At 49.1% G+C, this 15134-nt stretch overlaps 2 protein-coding genes across 3 annotated transcripts in view; both read left to right on the plus strand.

Moving 5' to 3' along the window:
- KMT2A (lysine methyltransferase 2A) overlaps positions 1-13761 on the plus strand; it is a 41325-nt gene extending 27564 nt beyond the window's left edge. The window contains exons 26-36 of the mRNA XM_051638680.1: positions 177-362; positions 893-5198; positions 5603-5683; positions 6003-6067; positions 6448-6618; positions 7224-7298; positions 7602-7776; positions 8076-8183; positions 8475-8558; positions 8925-9054; positions 9445-13761. Coding sequence (XP_051494640.1) covers positions 177-362; positions 893-5198; positions 5603-5683; positions 6003-6067; positions 6448-6618; positions 7224-7298; positions 7602-7776; positions 8076-8183; positions 8475-8558; positions 8925-9054; positions 9445-9720 — 5657 coding nt within the window. The 3' untranslated portion in view covers positions 9721-13761. The remainder of the gene's footprint in view (positions 1-176; positions 363-892; positions 5199-5602; positions 5684-6002; positions 6068-6447; positions 6619-7223; positions 7299-7601; positions 7777-8075; positions 8184-8474; positions 8559-8924; positions 9055-9444) is intronic.
- Positions 13762-14035: 274 nt separating this feature from the next.
- On the plus strand, positions 14036-15113 carry TTC36 (tetratricopeptide repeat domain 36). 2 transcript variants are annotated; one of them, XM_051638690.1, is made up of 3 exons: positions 14036-14189; positions 14364-14591; positions 14678-15113. In XM_051638690.1, exons 1-3 carry the CDS (start codon positions 14081-14083, stop codon positions 14944-14946), a joined length of 606 nt encoding a protein of 201 aa, XP_051494650.1. In that variant the 5' UTR covers positions 14036-14080; the 3' UTR covers positions 14947-15113. The 2 variants fall into 2 exon arrangements, with proteins under 2 accessions (XP_051494650.1, XP_051494651.1); XM_051638691.1 differs by having other exon boundaries at positions 14039-14189; positions 14403-14591.
- The last annotated feature ends 21 nt before the right edge of the window (positions 15114-15134 follow it).

The following is a 15134-nucleotide window of genomic DNA, read 5'->3' on the forward strand; positions in this document are numbered from 1 at the left end:
AGAAGAAACCAGACACAGTCTGATGGCAAGGAAGCAGTAATCTTTGATTTTGTGTTTATTTAACAAACGCTTTGGTTTTTCCCTGCATGAAACCTGAGAGCAATATGTACTTTATCAGATCATAGCTCTCAGGATTTGGTGGTGGCTTATACCATTGTTTCTTTTTTATGTAACAGAAACTCTACCTAAAGACAGCCAAAATACACCAGAAATTGTAAACCCACCATCACCAGATCGTCCCCTGCATTCTCAGAACTCCAGTTCCTGTTACTATCCAGTGGTCTCGAAGGGTCCCAGGATCAGGACACCAAGTTATCCGTCCACGCAGAGGTCTCCTGGCTCTAGGCCATTACCCTCTGCAGGTATTTCAAGTGCTGTTGACATTGATTTTTGTTTTGGAAATATTTTTGGTTTGGTACTGTCGTTTTTGGCTTCATGTAGAATGTGGTGTTTAGTTTTGAGTTTCTAGAGAAAACAGTGAAATGAAGAAAGCAGTGTTTTCGCAATATAATAGTACCACAGAAGAGCTGTAGTAAAAGTTAGAGGCTTAATCTTATCTTGGCTGGTATTTTTCCAGAGAGAATCAAAATCTGATGTTGTAGTTCATCTACTATTTCTGTATGAATGAGTCGCATTTTGTTTCAGACTGATGTTGAAAATTCCTGTCTGAGGTTGAGATACAGAACCCTGAGATACAAACTTGTCAGGTCTACGTGGCAAATACTGGTTGATGGGATTAGATTTTTAATACCTATCTCAAGTTTCATCCTGTTCATGCTCTTTAGCTGAAATGTTTTTCTGGGTTTTCATTTATTGTGTTATATGAGAGAACTGGGTGTCAGTTGTGAAGGTTTTGGATCACTTGACAGTCTTTCTTGCCTTGTTTTCTCAGGAAGTCCTACCCCAGTGACCCATGAAATAGTGACAGTAGGAGATCCTTTGCTATCCTCCGGACTTAAGAGCATTGGTTCTAGGAGACATAGCACCTCCTCTTTGTCACAGCAGCAATCAAAACTCCGGATGATTTCCCCTACGCGAGCTGGGAACGCTTACTCCAGGCACGGTGTATCTTCAGTTTCCAGCATGGGATCCTCTTCCGAACAGGAACCGAGTGTCAAAAGCCCCGACCACTTTGTGGGGTCACTGAATGCAGGTAGTCCAAGTGCTCCAGTTCAAAGCTGCTCAGCCAGTTCAGGCTCCCAGAAAACAACGGCTACAAGTGGAAGTAAAACTTACCAGCTGGATACGTCTCAGTCTACAGAAGGAAAACACTCAAGCAGTTCAGATTTTATAGCCAAAGGTGTGCCTCCTAAGGGAGAGAAGATGAAAACATTGACCTCAAAGGATCCAGATTACTCAGCTCATGGTTTTGCTTCTGAAGGAAACTCCAAAATGTCCACTCAACCAACCATTTCGTCTGGCGCAGAAATTAATATTAAAATAGGAACCTTTCAAGAATCTTCAGGATCATTTTCTTCCAAAGAAGCAATATCCTTTCCACCGTTCCATCAGAGAGGCCCAAGGAAAGACAGAGATCAGCATGTGGAACCCATACAGCCAGAGAAAACTACTGTGGTCAATGAGATGGATGCAAAGACCTTGAAGTCCCCTGGAGTAAATAGCAGATCTCCTGCAGCAAGTGAGCAGGTTGTTTCTGCCCCTCGAGACAGGCGCCAGAAGGGGAAAAAGTTAATGAAAGATAGTTTTAAAGAGAAGCATTCCCTGAAATCTCTTGCAGAGTCAAGTCAAGCAGGAGGCAGTGACGAAGGAAACCTCAAACCCGAATTGGGTAACCAGGCTTTGGCGACTGAACAAATGAGCCAGAGGTTGTGTAATAACATTCCGGCTGAAAAAGTTGGCGAGAAGTCTCCATCTTTGCAAGGGCCATCAAAAGGCTCTTCAGCGCCGGCAGACGCGGCCCCAAAGGAGTCGCAGGCGCCGCGGAAACGCACCGTTAAAGTCACCCTGACTCCTCTCAAGATGGAGAGTGAAAACCAGACTAAAAATGCTCCGCAGGAAAGCGATGCTGAGCCTCAGTCTGCAGGGGCAGAACTGGCTGGTCTGGTGGAGCCCTCCTCGACTTCTGAAAGCCCAGAAGATAACTCCACAGCTCAGGGGAGTCCAAATGAAGCACCAGCACAGGAATCTCAAAATAATGCATATGAAAACTTGCCTGTCCAAGATAGCAACTTGATGCTCCAGGATGGAACTAAAGCTCAAGAAGAGGGCTCATACAAGCGAAGGTATCCACGGAGAAGTGCTCGGGCCAGATCCAATATGTTCTTTGGACTGACTCCTTTGTATGGTGTGAGGTCTTATGGGGAAGAAGACATTCCCTTCTACAGTAACTCAACTGGGAAGAAGCGAGGGAAGCGGTCTGCAGAAGGACAAGTGGATGGTGCAGATGACTTGAGCACATCGGATGAAGATGACTTATACTATTACAATTTCACTAGGACAGTGGTTTCCTCGAACACAGAGGAGAGGCTTGCCTCCCATAGCTTATTCAGGGAGGAGGAGCAGTGTGATCTTCCAAAGATCTCGCAGCTGGACGGTGTGGATGATGGAACTGAAAGTGATACAAGTGTCACAGCAACAACCAGAAAAGTCAGTCAAGTGTCTAAAAGGAGTGGTAAAGAAAATGGGACAGAGAACTTGAAGCTTGACAGAACTGAAGAAGCTGGAGAGAAAGTACAAGTGACCAAGAGTTCTGCTGTCCATAAAACTGACCCAAAGATTGATAATTGCCATCCTGTGAGCAGGGTGAAAGCACAAGGTCAGGATTCACTAGAAGCTCAGCTGAGCTCACTGGAGACGGGCCGCAGGGCTCATGCCAGCACACCTTCTGACAAGAACTTACTGGACACTTTTAACACAGAACTTCTGAAATCTGACTCTGACAATAACAACAGCGATGACTGTGGGAATATCCTCCCTTCGGACATCATGGACTTCGTGCTAAAGAACACGCCGTCCATGCAGGCATTAGGAGAAAGTCCAGAGTCCTCATCATCTGAGCTTCTGACACTTGGAGAGGGTTTAGGTCTTGACAGCAACCGTGGCAAGGACATGGGTTTGTTTGAGGTGTTCTCCCAACAGCTGCCAACTGCCGAGCCAGTGGACAGCAGCGTTTCTTCCTCCATATCTGCAGAGGAACAGTTTGAGTTGCCACTGGAGCTTCCTTCCGACCTCTCTGTTCTGACCACTCGCAGCCCTACGGTGCCCAGCCAAAACCACAACAGGCTCGCTGTCATCTCAGAGTCTTCACTCTCCTCCTCGGGAGAGCGGTCGATGCTTGCCTTGCCTTCCTCAGAGTCTGGGGAAAAGAGAGTGACTGTCACAGAAAAGTCTGCCTCAGGGGAAGGTGATTCAGCTCTCCTGAGCCCAGGAGTAGATCCAAGCCCTGAAGGACACATGACTCCTGATCACTTCATCCAGGGCCACATAGATGCAGAGCACATAGCCAGCCCCCCCTGTGGCTCCGTCGAGCAGGGGCACGGCACCAACCAGGAATTAACCAGAAACAGCGGGACTCCAGGTATCCAGGTGCCGGTGTCACCCACCGTTCCCCTCCAGAGCCAGAAGTATGTGCCAAACTCCACGGACAGTCCTGGCCCCTCGCAGATCTCCAACGCTGCGGTGCAGACAACGCCGCCCCACCTCAAGCCAGCTGCAGAAAAACTCCTGGTAGTCAACCAGAACATGCAGCCACTGTACGTCCTCCAAACGCTTCCCAACGGTGTTACTCAGAAGATCCAGCTAACACCCTCTGTGAGCTCTGCGCAGAGCGTGATGGAAACCAACGCTTCTGTGCTGGGGCCCATGGGGAGTGGGCTCACACTGACCACAGGATTAAATCCGAGCTTGCCCTCGTCTCAGTCATTATTCCCTCCCACAAGCAAGGGGCTTCTGCCCATGTCTCATCACCAGCACATGCATCCCTTCACAGCCACTCAGACTGGCTTCCCCCCAAACATCAGCAGTCCTTCGCCAGGTCTTCTGATTGGTGTCCAGCCACCCCCTGATCCTCAGCTCTTAGTGTCTGAAGCTAGTCAGAGGACAGACCTTGGTACCACTGTGTCCACACCAGCTGCCCTGGGCAAGAAGCGGCCCATATCTCGTTTGCAGTCACGAAAGAATAAGAAGCTGGCTCCCTCTGGAACCCCTTCTGCTATAGCTCCACCGGATATGGTCTCCAACATGACCTTAATTAATTTTGCACCTTCCCAAATTTCGAACCACCCGCTAGATTTGGGAACCATTGCAAATTCAACATCCCATAGAACTGTCCCCAATATTATCAAAAGGTCCAAGCCTGGGGTCATGTATTTCGAGCAAACGCCTTTGCTCCCACAAGGTGGGACCACTTCTGCAGTCGGCACGTCTCCCAGCGTTATCGGGCCAGACGCCGGTCACCTCCCAGCAGGGCCTGTATCAGGCCTAGCATCGAGTTCCTCAGTGCTGAACGTTGTGTCCATGCAGGCCACCACAGCCCCTACTACTGGTGGGTCGGTTCCTAGTCATGTTCTGGGACAAAGTTCGGTAACATTAACTAGCCCAGGATTATTAGGGGACCTTGGATCAATAAGCAACCTCCTGATCAAAGCTAGCCAGCAAAGCCTTGGTGTCCAGGAGCAGCACATGACCTTACCACCAAGCTCTGGGATGTTTTCACAACTGGGAGCATCCCAAACGCCATCAACGGCAGCGATGACAGCTGCATCAAGCATCTGTGTTCTGCCGTCAACACAGACCATGGGCATGACAGTTGCTCCATCACCTGCTGACCCAGAGGGCTCTTACCAGCTTCAACATATGACACAACTCCTAGCCAGCAAAACTGGGCTCAATTCCTCCCAGCTGGACCTTGGTGCAGCTTCAGCAACGACCCAGTTGTCCAGCTTCCCACAGTTGGTTGATGCTCCCAACAATAACGGACTGGAACAAAACAAGGCGTCCTCGTCAGTGATGCACGCCAGCTCAGCATCCCCAGGGGGCTCCCCCTCATCTGGTCAGCAGTCTGCCAGCAGCTCCTTGCTGGGCCCCATGAAAATGAAGCCGAAAATCAAACGCATTCAACCATCATTAGACAAAGGGAGTGGAAAGAAGCATAAACTTTCTCACCTGTGGACCAGTTCCTCTGAAGAACACGTTCCTGACAGAGGGGCCGTTGCTGTACCCCAGGCCTCAGCTATAGGGTAAGAGGAGTGTTTGATTTTTCTCATCCTTGAGACTTTGTAACTGTGTAAAAAAGTCTTGCACTTAGTTTGTACAGCAGATTTTCCTTTTGATAATTTCTAAGGTAAAAACCTCAGCTTCCAGCAGAAAGCAGATACGTAAAGGAGTTGGTACAACTTCTGCCAATGGAAACGGAAGGATGAAAAACTGAAGGCTATGAGGATCAGGGTTATGAGGACTTTATTGTGATGTGGTGGAAATGTGATCTAGTTCCTCATATCTTGGGAGCACTTGTTACTGCTACTGTAATTCTGCTGAATCACTCGTGGCAGCTCCCAGTGAATCTGTTGCTGCTTTCCAGTCTTGGTTATGGCACATATGGACTGACAGGTATTTTGAATGTTCCTAAATCTTCTTGTTCCAGGATTCCTGCTGTGAAGGCAGATACACAGGATGCAGGAAGCATAGATCAGCCCTCACAGAAGCAATGTGTCCCATCTGCAGGGTAAGCATTAACCACACCTTTCCCTCAGGTTGTGCCCTCTTGAGCGTAAGGAAATTCATACGGAGAATATGAGAAGTCTGACTTTGGTAGTTAGAATGTCTTGGGAGTTTTGAGTCTGGAAAGAGTGGTCACAGTGAGTTGCAATATGGATTTGCAATCTTGTTTGTTTCCATTGAGCTGATATTGGAACATTGAGACTGAAAAAAGGTTCTTGTGCCTCTGTCTAGTTCTCACATTTGATAGGCAAGTGGTGGGCTGGTGAGGAAATAAGGTAGGTTCTTAAATATTTTTCTTCATGTTCACTTCCTTCCCTCCCTAGGAAAACGGCAGTCCTCCCAGAATCTCAATCAACACAGAACTTGGCAAATGAGCAGGAAAGTGCAGGTATGTCACTTCTTCAACAGCACCGAGAGTTGAGATTCTTCAGCAGTGGGAAAGCAGTGCCTTTAAGGTTTTATTTTTGTGTGTCTTGTTCTCTCGGGAAAAATGTGAGAGGTAACAGTGATGTTATTCTTGCTTTGAAGGGAGGAAAGGTTTGTTCGCTGTGAGTACATATTGGAGAAATAGTTGTGTCTCTCTAAAAAGCTCTTGGAGATTTCAGCACTTGAGATTTCACACTCTTACTACAACACTGTCTAGATTTTCTTTCTTGGACAGATTTACTGTTCTAAAGGCAAGTTAGTAATTTTCAGTTCTGGAACAGCCAGTGGAAAAACATCCTTCTACCCAATTTCCATATTCATGCTGGCTTCTGTCTTTTCTAGGCTCAAAAGCTCTTGAGGAAGAAGAGAGCACTTTCAGCTCCCCGCTTATGTTTTGGCTTCAGCAAGAACAAAAGAGGAAAGAGTGTCTTGGTGAGAAGAAGCCCAAGAAAGGTTTGGTTTTTGAGATCTCTAGTGATGATGGTTTTCAAATCTGCGCAGAAAGCATTGAAGGTGAGAACTGTGTGGTTGTGGTTGTACTGGTTTCAGCCTTCCTTGCTAGAAATAAAATAGTGATTTCTGAGGATCTCTTACTTGACTTTTGTATAATTTACAAAATGAAATATTTTGGTTTACAGTCAACCTTAGTTCCTAACAGTGTCTGTATTCTATGGGTTGTTATTTTTTCAGTGGAATATATATCATCCCATTTTTTGTGGTCAGTTGACAAATGGTGTTGAGCCATATTTTGTCAAGAAATGTGGATCAGACAGCTGGGTATCTAGACCTCTTCTCCAGAGCATTTGCTCCAAATGCTTAGTCCTCGTTATGCCAAAGTGAATTTTTGGAGGGATGGGAGCAACTGGATCCAAGGTTCTTAATTTATGGTCCATGAAGGAATGAAAACTTCATGTTCTGTGATTAGCTTATGTAAATAAGGGCCTTTTGTCAGAACACAGCATGCTGCCCAGGTACAGAGCAGTCTAGCCATGGTGTGTTGTTTCACTGGAAACCTGATAAAATGCAGCAAAAGATGAGTCACCTGTTTTGGCTGTCCCAAGTGCCCCATGCTCCAGTACTCTTTGACTGTCTTGTATTCTGTGTGTGTGTGATTGCAGATGCCTGGAAGTCACTGACAGACAAAGTTCAGGAGGCCCGTTCCAACGCCCGCCTGAAGCAGCTCTCCTTTGCAGGTAACACCTAGTGCCAGACTCATCTCTACTGCACTTCTGAATGTGTGAGAGCAAATCTTTCTGTGAACATCTTAGCGTTCAGAGTCTTACAAGTTTCAGTTCAGCTGCCAACTGCTCTTTGGAGGATAATTCCTCCTGGATTACATGATTGAAGGTTTTTATATGGCATGAACTAGCTAGTACAGGGCTTCTGTGAAAACTGCAGGCTGGCACACAAGTTATATTCAACCAGCTGCTGTGTCCTCCCGCTCCACCTCTGCAATGTCAGCTGGATTTTTTGTTGTGCTCTGTTTCTTGTTGCAGGTGTGAATGGTCTGAGGATGCTGGGGATTATCCACGATACAGTTGTGTTCCTGATTGAGCAGCTGTACGGAGCAAAGCACTGCCACAACTACAAGTTTCGATTTCACAAGCCGGAGGAGGCCAACGAACCTCCCCTGAACCCCCATGGCTCTGCCAGGGCTGAAGTCCACCTGAGGCAAGTGTCCATTTTGCCATTGTTCAGGTTAATGGCTCATGTGCTGATTGAGTAACAGCAGCAGATCTCTACAGCACTGAAGCTCTCAGTTAAAAAGAAGCGTTGGCAGCTTTCTCATGTAGAACTGTTAATTGCATCTTGAGAGTCCCGCACATTTTTCAGAAACATTGTCTCTTAGCCTGATGCATAGGAGGCTTTAAGAGAGGTTGACCGGGGAAGGTGCAAAGCTGTATGCATGTCAAACTGTTGTAGTGTTTATATTCAGTCAGTAAAACAAGCTTTTTCTCTTTAAATTGCAGGAAATCTGCATTTGATATGTTTAATTTCTTGGCTTCCAAGCACCGACAGCCACCAGAATACAACCCAAATGACGAGGAAGAGGAAGAAGTACAGCTGAAATCAGCCCGGTAGGCAGCAGGTTTTAATAGTTCAGAGGGGAAATAGTGCTGGGGGGGTTAAAAGTAAGAGAGCAGGTAAAATCATCTGATGAGACTTCGGGGAAAAAGAGGAAGGAAGTTATCTTCTACATTTGTGTGTGTGTGTGTGTATATATATATAAACACTGAGTTAATTCTGTGTACTCAGTAGTCTTCAGTATCACAGTGTGTAAGTTGTTATATCTTGGAAAGTATCCCAGTTAATACGTGGCACAGACTCTCAAATGAAGGTGGTCACTTAGCACCATTTCTTTGTTCTAGGAGGGCGACTAGCATGGATCTGCCAATGCCCATGCGCTTCCGACACTTGAAGAAGACCTCCAAGGAGGCAGTTGGTGTCTACAGGTACAGTTTTGTTCTGGTACCTCTGTCTCTGGGACAGAGGAAGGTGAAAGCTGGAACCCTGCTATGATGAAGTCAGACTGCAAAATTTGGGGCAAAAGGCAGATCTGGGTTTTTTTCCTTCTCTCTGCCCAAGTTATGTATTTAAAAACAATCCTCAGCGTGAACTAGTACTCGTTCCTTGCTGCTTACCTTGTTCATAGCTGAGGCACGTGCAGGAAAAAACCTAGTGTTCTTGTTAGCGTTGCATTATAGAAGAGTAACATTACTGCAGCGATCCTGGTAATGAAGAAACCTGTTTGGCAACCTTGTGCTTCTGAGTTTGGCTTGTATAATTGGACATATTTGCTTATCTTGCTTCTTTCTTAGGTCTCCTATCCACGGCCGGGGTCTTTTCTGCAAGAGGAACATTGATGCAGGTGAGATGGTGATCGAATATTCAGGCAATGTCATTCGCTCCATCCTCACTGACAAACGAGAGAAATACTACGACAGTAAGGTGAGTTATGGACTTTTGTGGAAGTTCTTAAAAGAGTTTGGGAGAACTAGAAAGTGGCTTTGAAGGCAGGACAGGTTTAGGCCGTGTTAAAATTGTGTTTGGAACGTCATTAACCAGGATTACAGATGTCTCAGGGTATTTCCCTTCTTTCTGGAGCTCTAGAGGTGCCTCTTATTTTCCCCTCTTGGCTGTGAAGAGTCTCAGACAAGTTTTGCAGATCCAGAGAGCATGGGGATTAAATTATTAAAGCGTGAGTTTATGAAGGCAAGTGAAGAGAGGTTGCAGACATTTAAAGGCTTGACTTGAGGTTGCTGTGATGAGCTAGGTTGTCTGCTAGGGTGGCTCTTTCTTCCCTTTGCCAAGTTAACCCTGTCTGTCCTCCATGCATAGGGGATTGGTTGTTACATGTTCCGCATTGACGACTCCGAAGTGGTGGATGCCACCATGCACGGGAACGCGGCCCGCTTCATCAACCACTCCTGCGAGCCCAACTGCTACTCCCGAGTCATCAACATTGATGGCCAGAAACACATTGTCATCTTCGCCATGCGCAAAATCTACCGCGGGGAAGAGCTCACCTACGACTACAAGTTCCCCATCGAAGATGCCAGCAACAAACTGCCCTGCAACTGCGGCGCCAAGAAGTGCAGGAAGTTTTTAAACTAGAACTTCTGTCAGCTGCAAGTGAGCCCTGAAGGGCCTGGGGCGAACCAAAGCTTCAAGTGAATCCCTCCCTGGCCATCCAGGCAGGACAGGGAGGCCGGAGCAGGAATGAAGATGAGCTGGGCTCGGGGACCTGACTGGTGGCTGTCTTTCTCTGTCAGAGTCCACATCTTCATGTCTCGCATGCGCACACTTACCCTTGTGAAAGACACGGGCGACTGGAGAGGATTCTTAGTGTGATTATGTTTTTGCTATTCTCATTTCCCCTGCCCCGGTTATTTCTTTCTCAGCATGGGGCTAATGAATGGGAGAGGGGAGGGGAGGTGGGCCTGGGCCCAAGCCTTGGGGGGTGATCGTGGGTCCTGTCTCTCTGTGGCTCAGAGTGCTGAATGTGGAGCTCTCATCCCCCTCGTTGGAGGTCTGTGTCCCAGGTTTGGTAGTGGTGTTGGAGCGAGCTTTCACCTTGGGGAGAGACTGCGCCCACCAACTGCCCCAGGACCTCGTGTCTGTGGTTCCTTGTGCCTCTGCAAAACAGTCTGTGCTGTGGGTGCGTGGCGAGGCGTGGGGTCTGGTGCCAGGGTCTGGTGATGGGGTGTGGCTTAGGTGGTCCCATCTGGGAATGGGGAGAGCAGGACAGAGCAGCCCGCAGGGAGACTCCAGAGGGTTTGGCTAGTGTATCGCTCCAAAATCCATGCCCGAGCGTAGGGGAATTCCTGGCATTCTTTGGCAGTGAGGGGGCTTTTGCCAACAGTTACGATGCTGTCAGTCTTGGCGAGCGAAGGTTTCCTTTCTGCCTCTGTCCTTTCCTCGGACGTGTCTCTAGCAGCTGGCTTCCTCCTCTGCCCACCAAGCTTGAGGCGCTTCCAGCCAGTGGTCTCTTTGCCACTGTGGAGCTGGTCTGAGGGACCAACATCCCATGGAAGAGGTGGGGACTAGGAGCTGTCTCTAGGCTTGGCCCTGTACCACTGTAGAGTAGGAGCTAGGAAGGACTTTCATGGAGGTTCCCAAGGGCTCTGCTTGGCTCAGCCTCCCCGCAGAGCATCCTGGGGCCAGCCAGATGGAGAGATAAAGGAGCAAGGCAGGGGAAGAGGCACTGAAATGGAGCATGTTCTCTGCAAAGACATGGCCAAACACTGACCAGCCTAATCTGTGCCAGGTAGCGTCCAGGAATGCATAGGAAAATGGGGAGCGGCTGGCAGGGCTGGAGTTGCTGCAGCAAGGGGCTGTGCTGGGTGTCAGGAAGCCACCAGACACTCATCCTGGGTGGAGTATCGTCAGTCCTCCCCCTGCCTGGGTCTGCACCCACCTCCCAAACAAAACACAGAGAAAGAGGTAAAAAGCCCCAAGCCTAACAAGTGATGACATTGGATTTTACTCTGTTCTGTTTACAGTTTAGTATTTAAGGTTTTATAAATGTAAATATATTTTGTATATTTTTCTATGAGAAGCACTTCATAGGGGAAAGCACTTATGACGAGGCTTTTTAAACAGTGGTATTATCCTAATTTAAGAGAATCTCTTTTTAATGATTTTTTTATTTTCATAGGATGGTTATAGGAAATACCTGGCTGGACACAGTCTGATCCTTTCTCCAGAGAGGGGGGGGGCACACTTTATTTTTTTTTTTTAACTCTTGTTCTGCCTTTTTTACTTCAGTAACTGTTTCCAGGAGGTTTGGCTGGACCTTAGACTTTTATTTACCTGTCAAGATGGGGGCAGGAGGGAGAAATTGCTCAGCTTAGGGGGAGTGTGGGAGTTTGGCTCTGTCTGAAGGACTGTCCATGCCCCCAGGCAGGAGGTGTGGTTCTGCCTTGCCCCACGCCTGCATCCTGCATGTATTTAAAAAGGAAAAAGGAGAGAGACGTGACCCTCAATGCCTCTTTTGGTGAGAGGCTGATCTAGAGCATGTGCCTCATCCCGCAGTCCCTCTTGAAGGCAGATGAGTTTTTCCGTGGAAAAGGGAATGTGGGAAACACCCTCACTTTTTCACGCTGTCCCTGAAGGTAGATCAGCAGCTCTTTGAGGAGCCGGTGGGTTTGAGGGCAACTCAAACGGCATTGGCAGTCAGTGGGAAAGGGATGGGGGAGCCCCAGTGCTCGCCGTGGGGCACCCTGAGTTTGTGTCCTTCAGGCCCTGAGACCGCTTCCTCTGACCTGATAATTAAATGGGGCACTGGGAGGGTCGAGAACTGCCGGTTTCCTTTTGTTATTGCACTGTGTGATGATTATTTGGTGATAACTGTTGAAAGAAAGTCAAATTGACACTGCATTTGTTACTGAGATGATTTGATGCACTGACAGTTTGGGAACGCACATACCTTGAGGAGGCCAAAAAGCACGTGCATGCCCAGGGGGTCTCAGCCCTGTGCCCCCAGGCACGGCTGCTCTTGGTCCTGCTCCTTCCCCATGTGATGGCAGTGCTGGGGACAGCCCTCACCTCGGCACAGCCTGGCAGTTTGCCCAAGTGGCTCAGCTCCGCCGTGTGGCCTCTCACACACACCAATGGCGGAGCAGGCACATCTTCCTGGTGAGCAGATCCCTTCCCTCCCCCCGGCTGTGGAAGGAGGCTCTGGCTGGGAATTGCTGCCCAAAGCCACCTCAAGTAGAGAAAGGCAGGGAGGGGCAGGTGGGGGAAGCCCCCCAGGACCTGGCGCCAGGCATCCCTGTCGTCAAGCCTGCGGGCCCAGCTGTGTCTGCTTTGCTGCTATCCCTGCGGCCGCCTCAGTGGGAGCCGCTGTGGCCAGTGGAACTGTCTGTACCCCCGGGAAGCTGCGCAGCGCCGGGCGGGTGGGGAGAGGCCGCAGCAGCCAGTGCCCGGGCCCAGCACCGTCCCCTCACCTGCCCCCCGACCCTGTCCTGCCTGGGCGGGTGGCAAGTGCAGCTTCCCTGTGTATGAATGTATATTTTATAAGGACTGACACAGATCACGGTATCTGAAAATACTAAAAAAAAAATGGAACCTTAAGGCGTTTATTTTTCTTTGTACAAACCAACATGGTTTTTGTGTTTCAAGGAAAAGCGGGTCATTGCAAAGGGCTGGGTATCTTTTCTTTCTGGTTTTCTTTAATTTCAAAGCAATACCAGGTTCTTCAGTGAGACGGTCTTTGTGCAGAATCATGCCATTTGAATCCATACTACTGGTCCACTCTCCACACTTGCAAGTTTTTTTTATTACTATAAATATGATATATATAGGAACTACTATAGTAATGCACCGTGTAATGAAGCCTAGTTCAGTATCGGTCCATGGCTTTTAATTCTCTTAACACTATAGATAAGGATTGTGTTACAGTTGCTAACGATGGCCAGGAAAACGGTGCCACGTGTTCCCCGCCGGGCGAGGGCTGCCGGAAGCTGGAGTGGGTGGCTCAGCCTTTCCTGGCCCTTCTTGTTACCAGTCAGTACTTGTACAACTTGGTTTCTTCCTTCTCTTCCTCTCGTTTTGGTTATGAATGTTGGGGAACCACCTGCATATTAGGGGAAAAAAAAAAAAAAATGTGCTCTGTGCTTTCCTGGTCTCTTTTTAACGAGGTACAGTAGCTTTGTCTATCAACCGAGAACTATACTTGTGGTGTTTCTTTTATTGAACTTAACAGTCTCTTTAGTAAATACAGGTAGGTGAATAATTGTTTCAAAAAAAAAAAAAAAAAAAAAAAAAAGCTCTGCAAAGGCAAGGTTATGTTCTAGAAATACAGTTCTTGACAACTTATCATGTATGACAACTCTCTTCTTCTTTTTTTTTTTTTTTCCTGTGTTCTTCCAAGCTTCTGGTTGTTTGTTTGTTTGGTTTTTTTAAAAAGAAAAAAAGAGGAAACGTGTCTAAAGTACATCAGTGTTAACTCCCTGGCACAGGGAAGAAGGAAATACTTTAATAGTTTAAAAAAATGCTGAAAGCTCTGAAAAAGACTGAATGTAAAAATAAAAAAGTGTACATAGTTGTAAAAAGCAAAAAAACAAAGGAGTTTTTAAACATGTTTATTTTCTATGCACTTTTTTTTATTTAAGTGATAGTTTAATTAATAAACATGTCAAGTTTATTGCTGCAGAGGGTTGCTCTCGATTTCTTCTTGAGGGCTGAGAAGCTGCTTTCCTTGTGTCACCACTGCTGCTGGGATCAGTCAGGGATGGGAGCACCTGGCCAGGGACTGCCGGTGGGGACCACAGTGGGTTTCAGTGGTGAGGCCCTTGTGTTGGACGGGTCACCTTGGGAAGCTGTGGGTCTTCCAGCTGGGCTGCAGCTTCCGGAGCCAGCCGGGCGGTGGGGCCTGGTGCTGGGCTGGGATAGGACGGGGACGAGCCAGCAGTGCCAGCAGGGTGAACATTAACCTGCCACTTCCCACGGGGGTCTCAGCGCAGAGGACACCATGGCCACGGCGAACGACAGGGCTGTCCTGCAGACCATCTTTAACCCCAGCACCCCTTTTGGCGACATCCCTGGGCTGGATGATGAGGAGGAGAATGCCCAGGAGGAAGGTGAGGTGACACTGCTTGAATTGGCAGCAGGGGGGTCCTTGTGCTGCTTCAGGGTGGAAGGGTGGGCAAGGGGCTCCAAGGGTGGGCTGGGAGTAGTCCCTGCCCAAGGCGAGACTCTAGCACCTTGCCCCTTGCCAGAGGTTGTGGGGAGGGCTGTGGGGCTGTTCCCTGCAGGGTGTCCTGATGCCAGGGGCCCTCTCTGTGCTGCCGCAGTGGAAGCCTTTCCTCCAGAGCTTCTGGAGCAGGTCCGAGACCTGGAGCTGCAGGGGGTTTCTGCTGCGGAGTCAGGAGACCTGAACACGGCGCTGCAGCGGTTCGGTGAGGCCATCCACCTGCTGCCCGAGCGTGCCTCAGGATACAACAACCGGGCCCAGGCCCTGCGGCTGCGGGGGGACGTGGCAGGTGAGCAGTACCAGGGTAGGTGGCTCCCAGCCATGGAAGCCCCATGGTACCCCCAACCCACCCTGACACCCCTCTCTCCCTGCTAGGCGCCCTGCGGGACCTGGACACGGCGATCCGCCTGAGCCGAGGCCGTGGCCAAGCTGCCTGCCAGAGCCTGGTGCAGCGTGGCCTGATCCATCGGCTGCAGGAGCGTGAGGAGGAGGCGCGGCAGGACTTCGAGCGAGCCGCGCGCCTGGGCAGCACCTTCGCCCGGCGCCAACTCGTGCTGCTCAACCCCTACGCGGCCCTTTGCAACCAGATGCTCTGCGAGATGCTGGGGCGGCTGCGCAACCCAGATGGCTCTGGGAGTGAATGAGGAGGGCAAGGCAGGGCCATGCTCTTGGGGTAGCCCAGGTGGACCACTGGAGAAGGTCGGTCTTCCGTGCCGGAGATCCCGTGCCTCCTAGGGATGGGAAGTATGGAAGTGCCTGGTTTTGTGTCGGCTCTGCTCCACCCCCAATAAACCTCCCTGTGTCCCCAGCACTTGGGCTCTGGTTGTGGCGT

The sequence above is a fragment of the Apus apus genome, chromosome 22, assembly GCF_020740795.1.
Source record: "Apus apus isolate bApuApu2 chromosome 22, bApuApu2.pri.cur, whole genome shotgun sequence".
Classification (NCBI taxonomy): domain Eukaryota; kingdom Metazoa; phylum Chordata; class Aves; order Apodiformes; family Apodidae; genus Apus; species Apus apus.

What these genes read in the sequence shown, in the direction of transcription:
- TTC36 (XM_051638690.1), top strand. Translation starts at nt 14,081, where the DNA reads ATGGCCACGGCGAACGACAGGGCTGTCCTGCAGACCATCTTTAACCCC. An exon ending in GGAGAATGCCCAGGAGGAAG is followed by an intron (nt 14,190 to 14,363) that starts GTGAGGTGACAC and finishes TGTTCCCTGCAG; the next exon opens with GGTGTCCTGATGCCAGGGGC. An exon ending in GCTGCGGGGGGACGTGGCAG is followed by an intron (nt 14,592 to 14,677) that starts GTGAGCAGTACC and finishes TCTCCCTGCTAG; the next exon opens with GCGCCCTGCGGGACCTGGAC.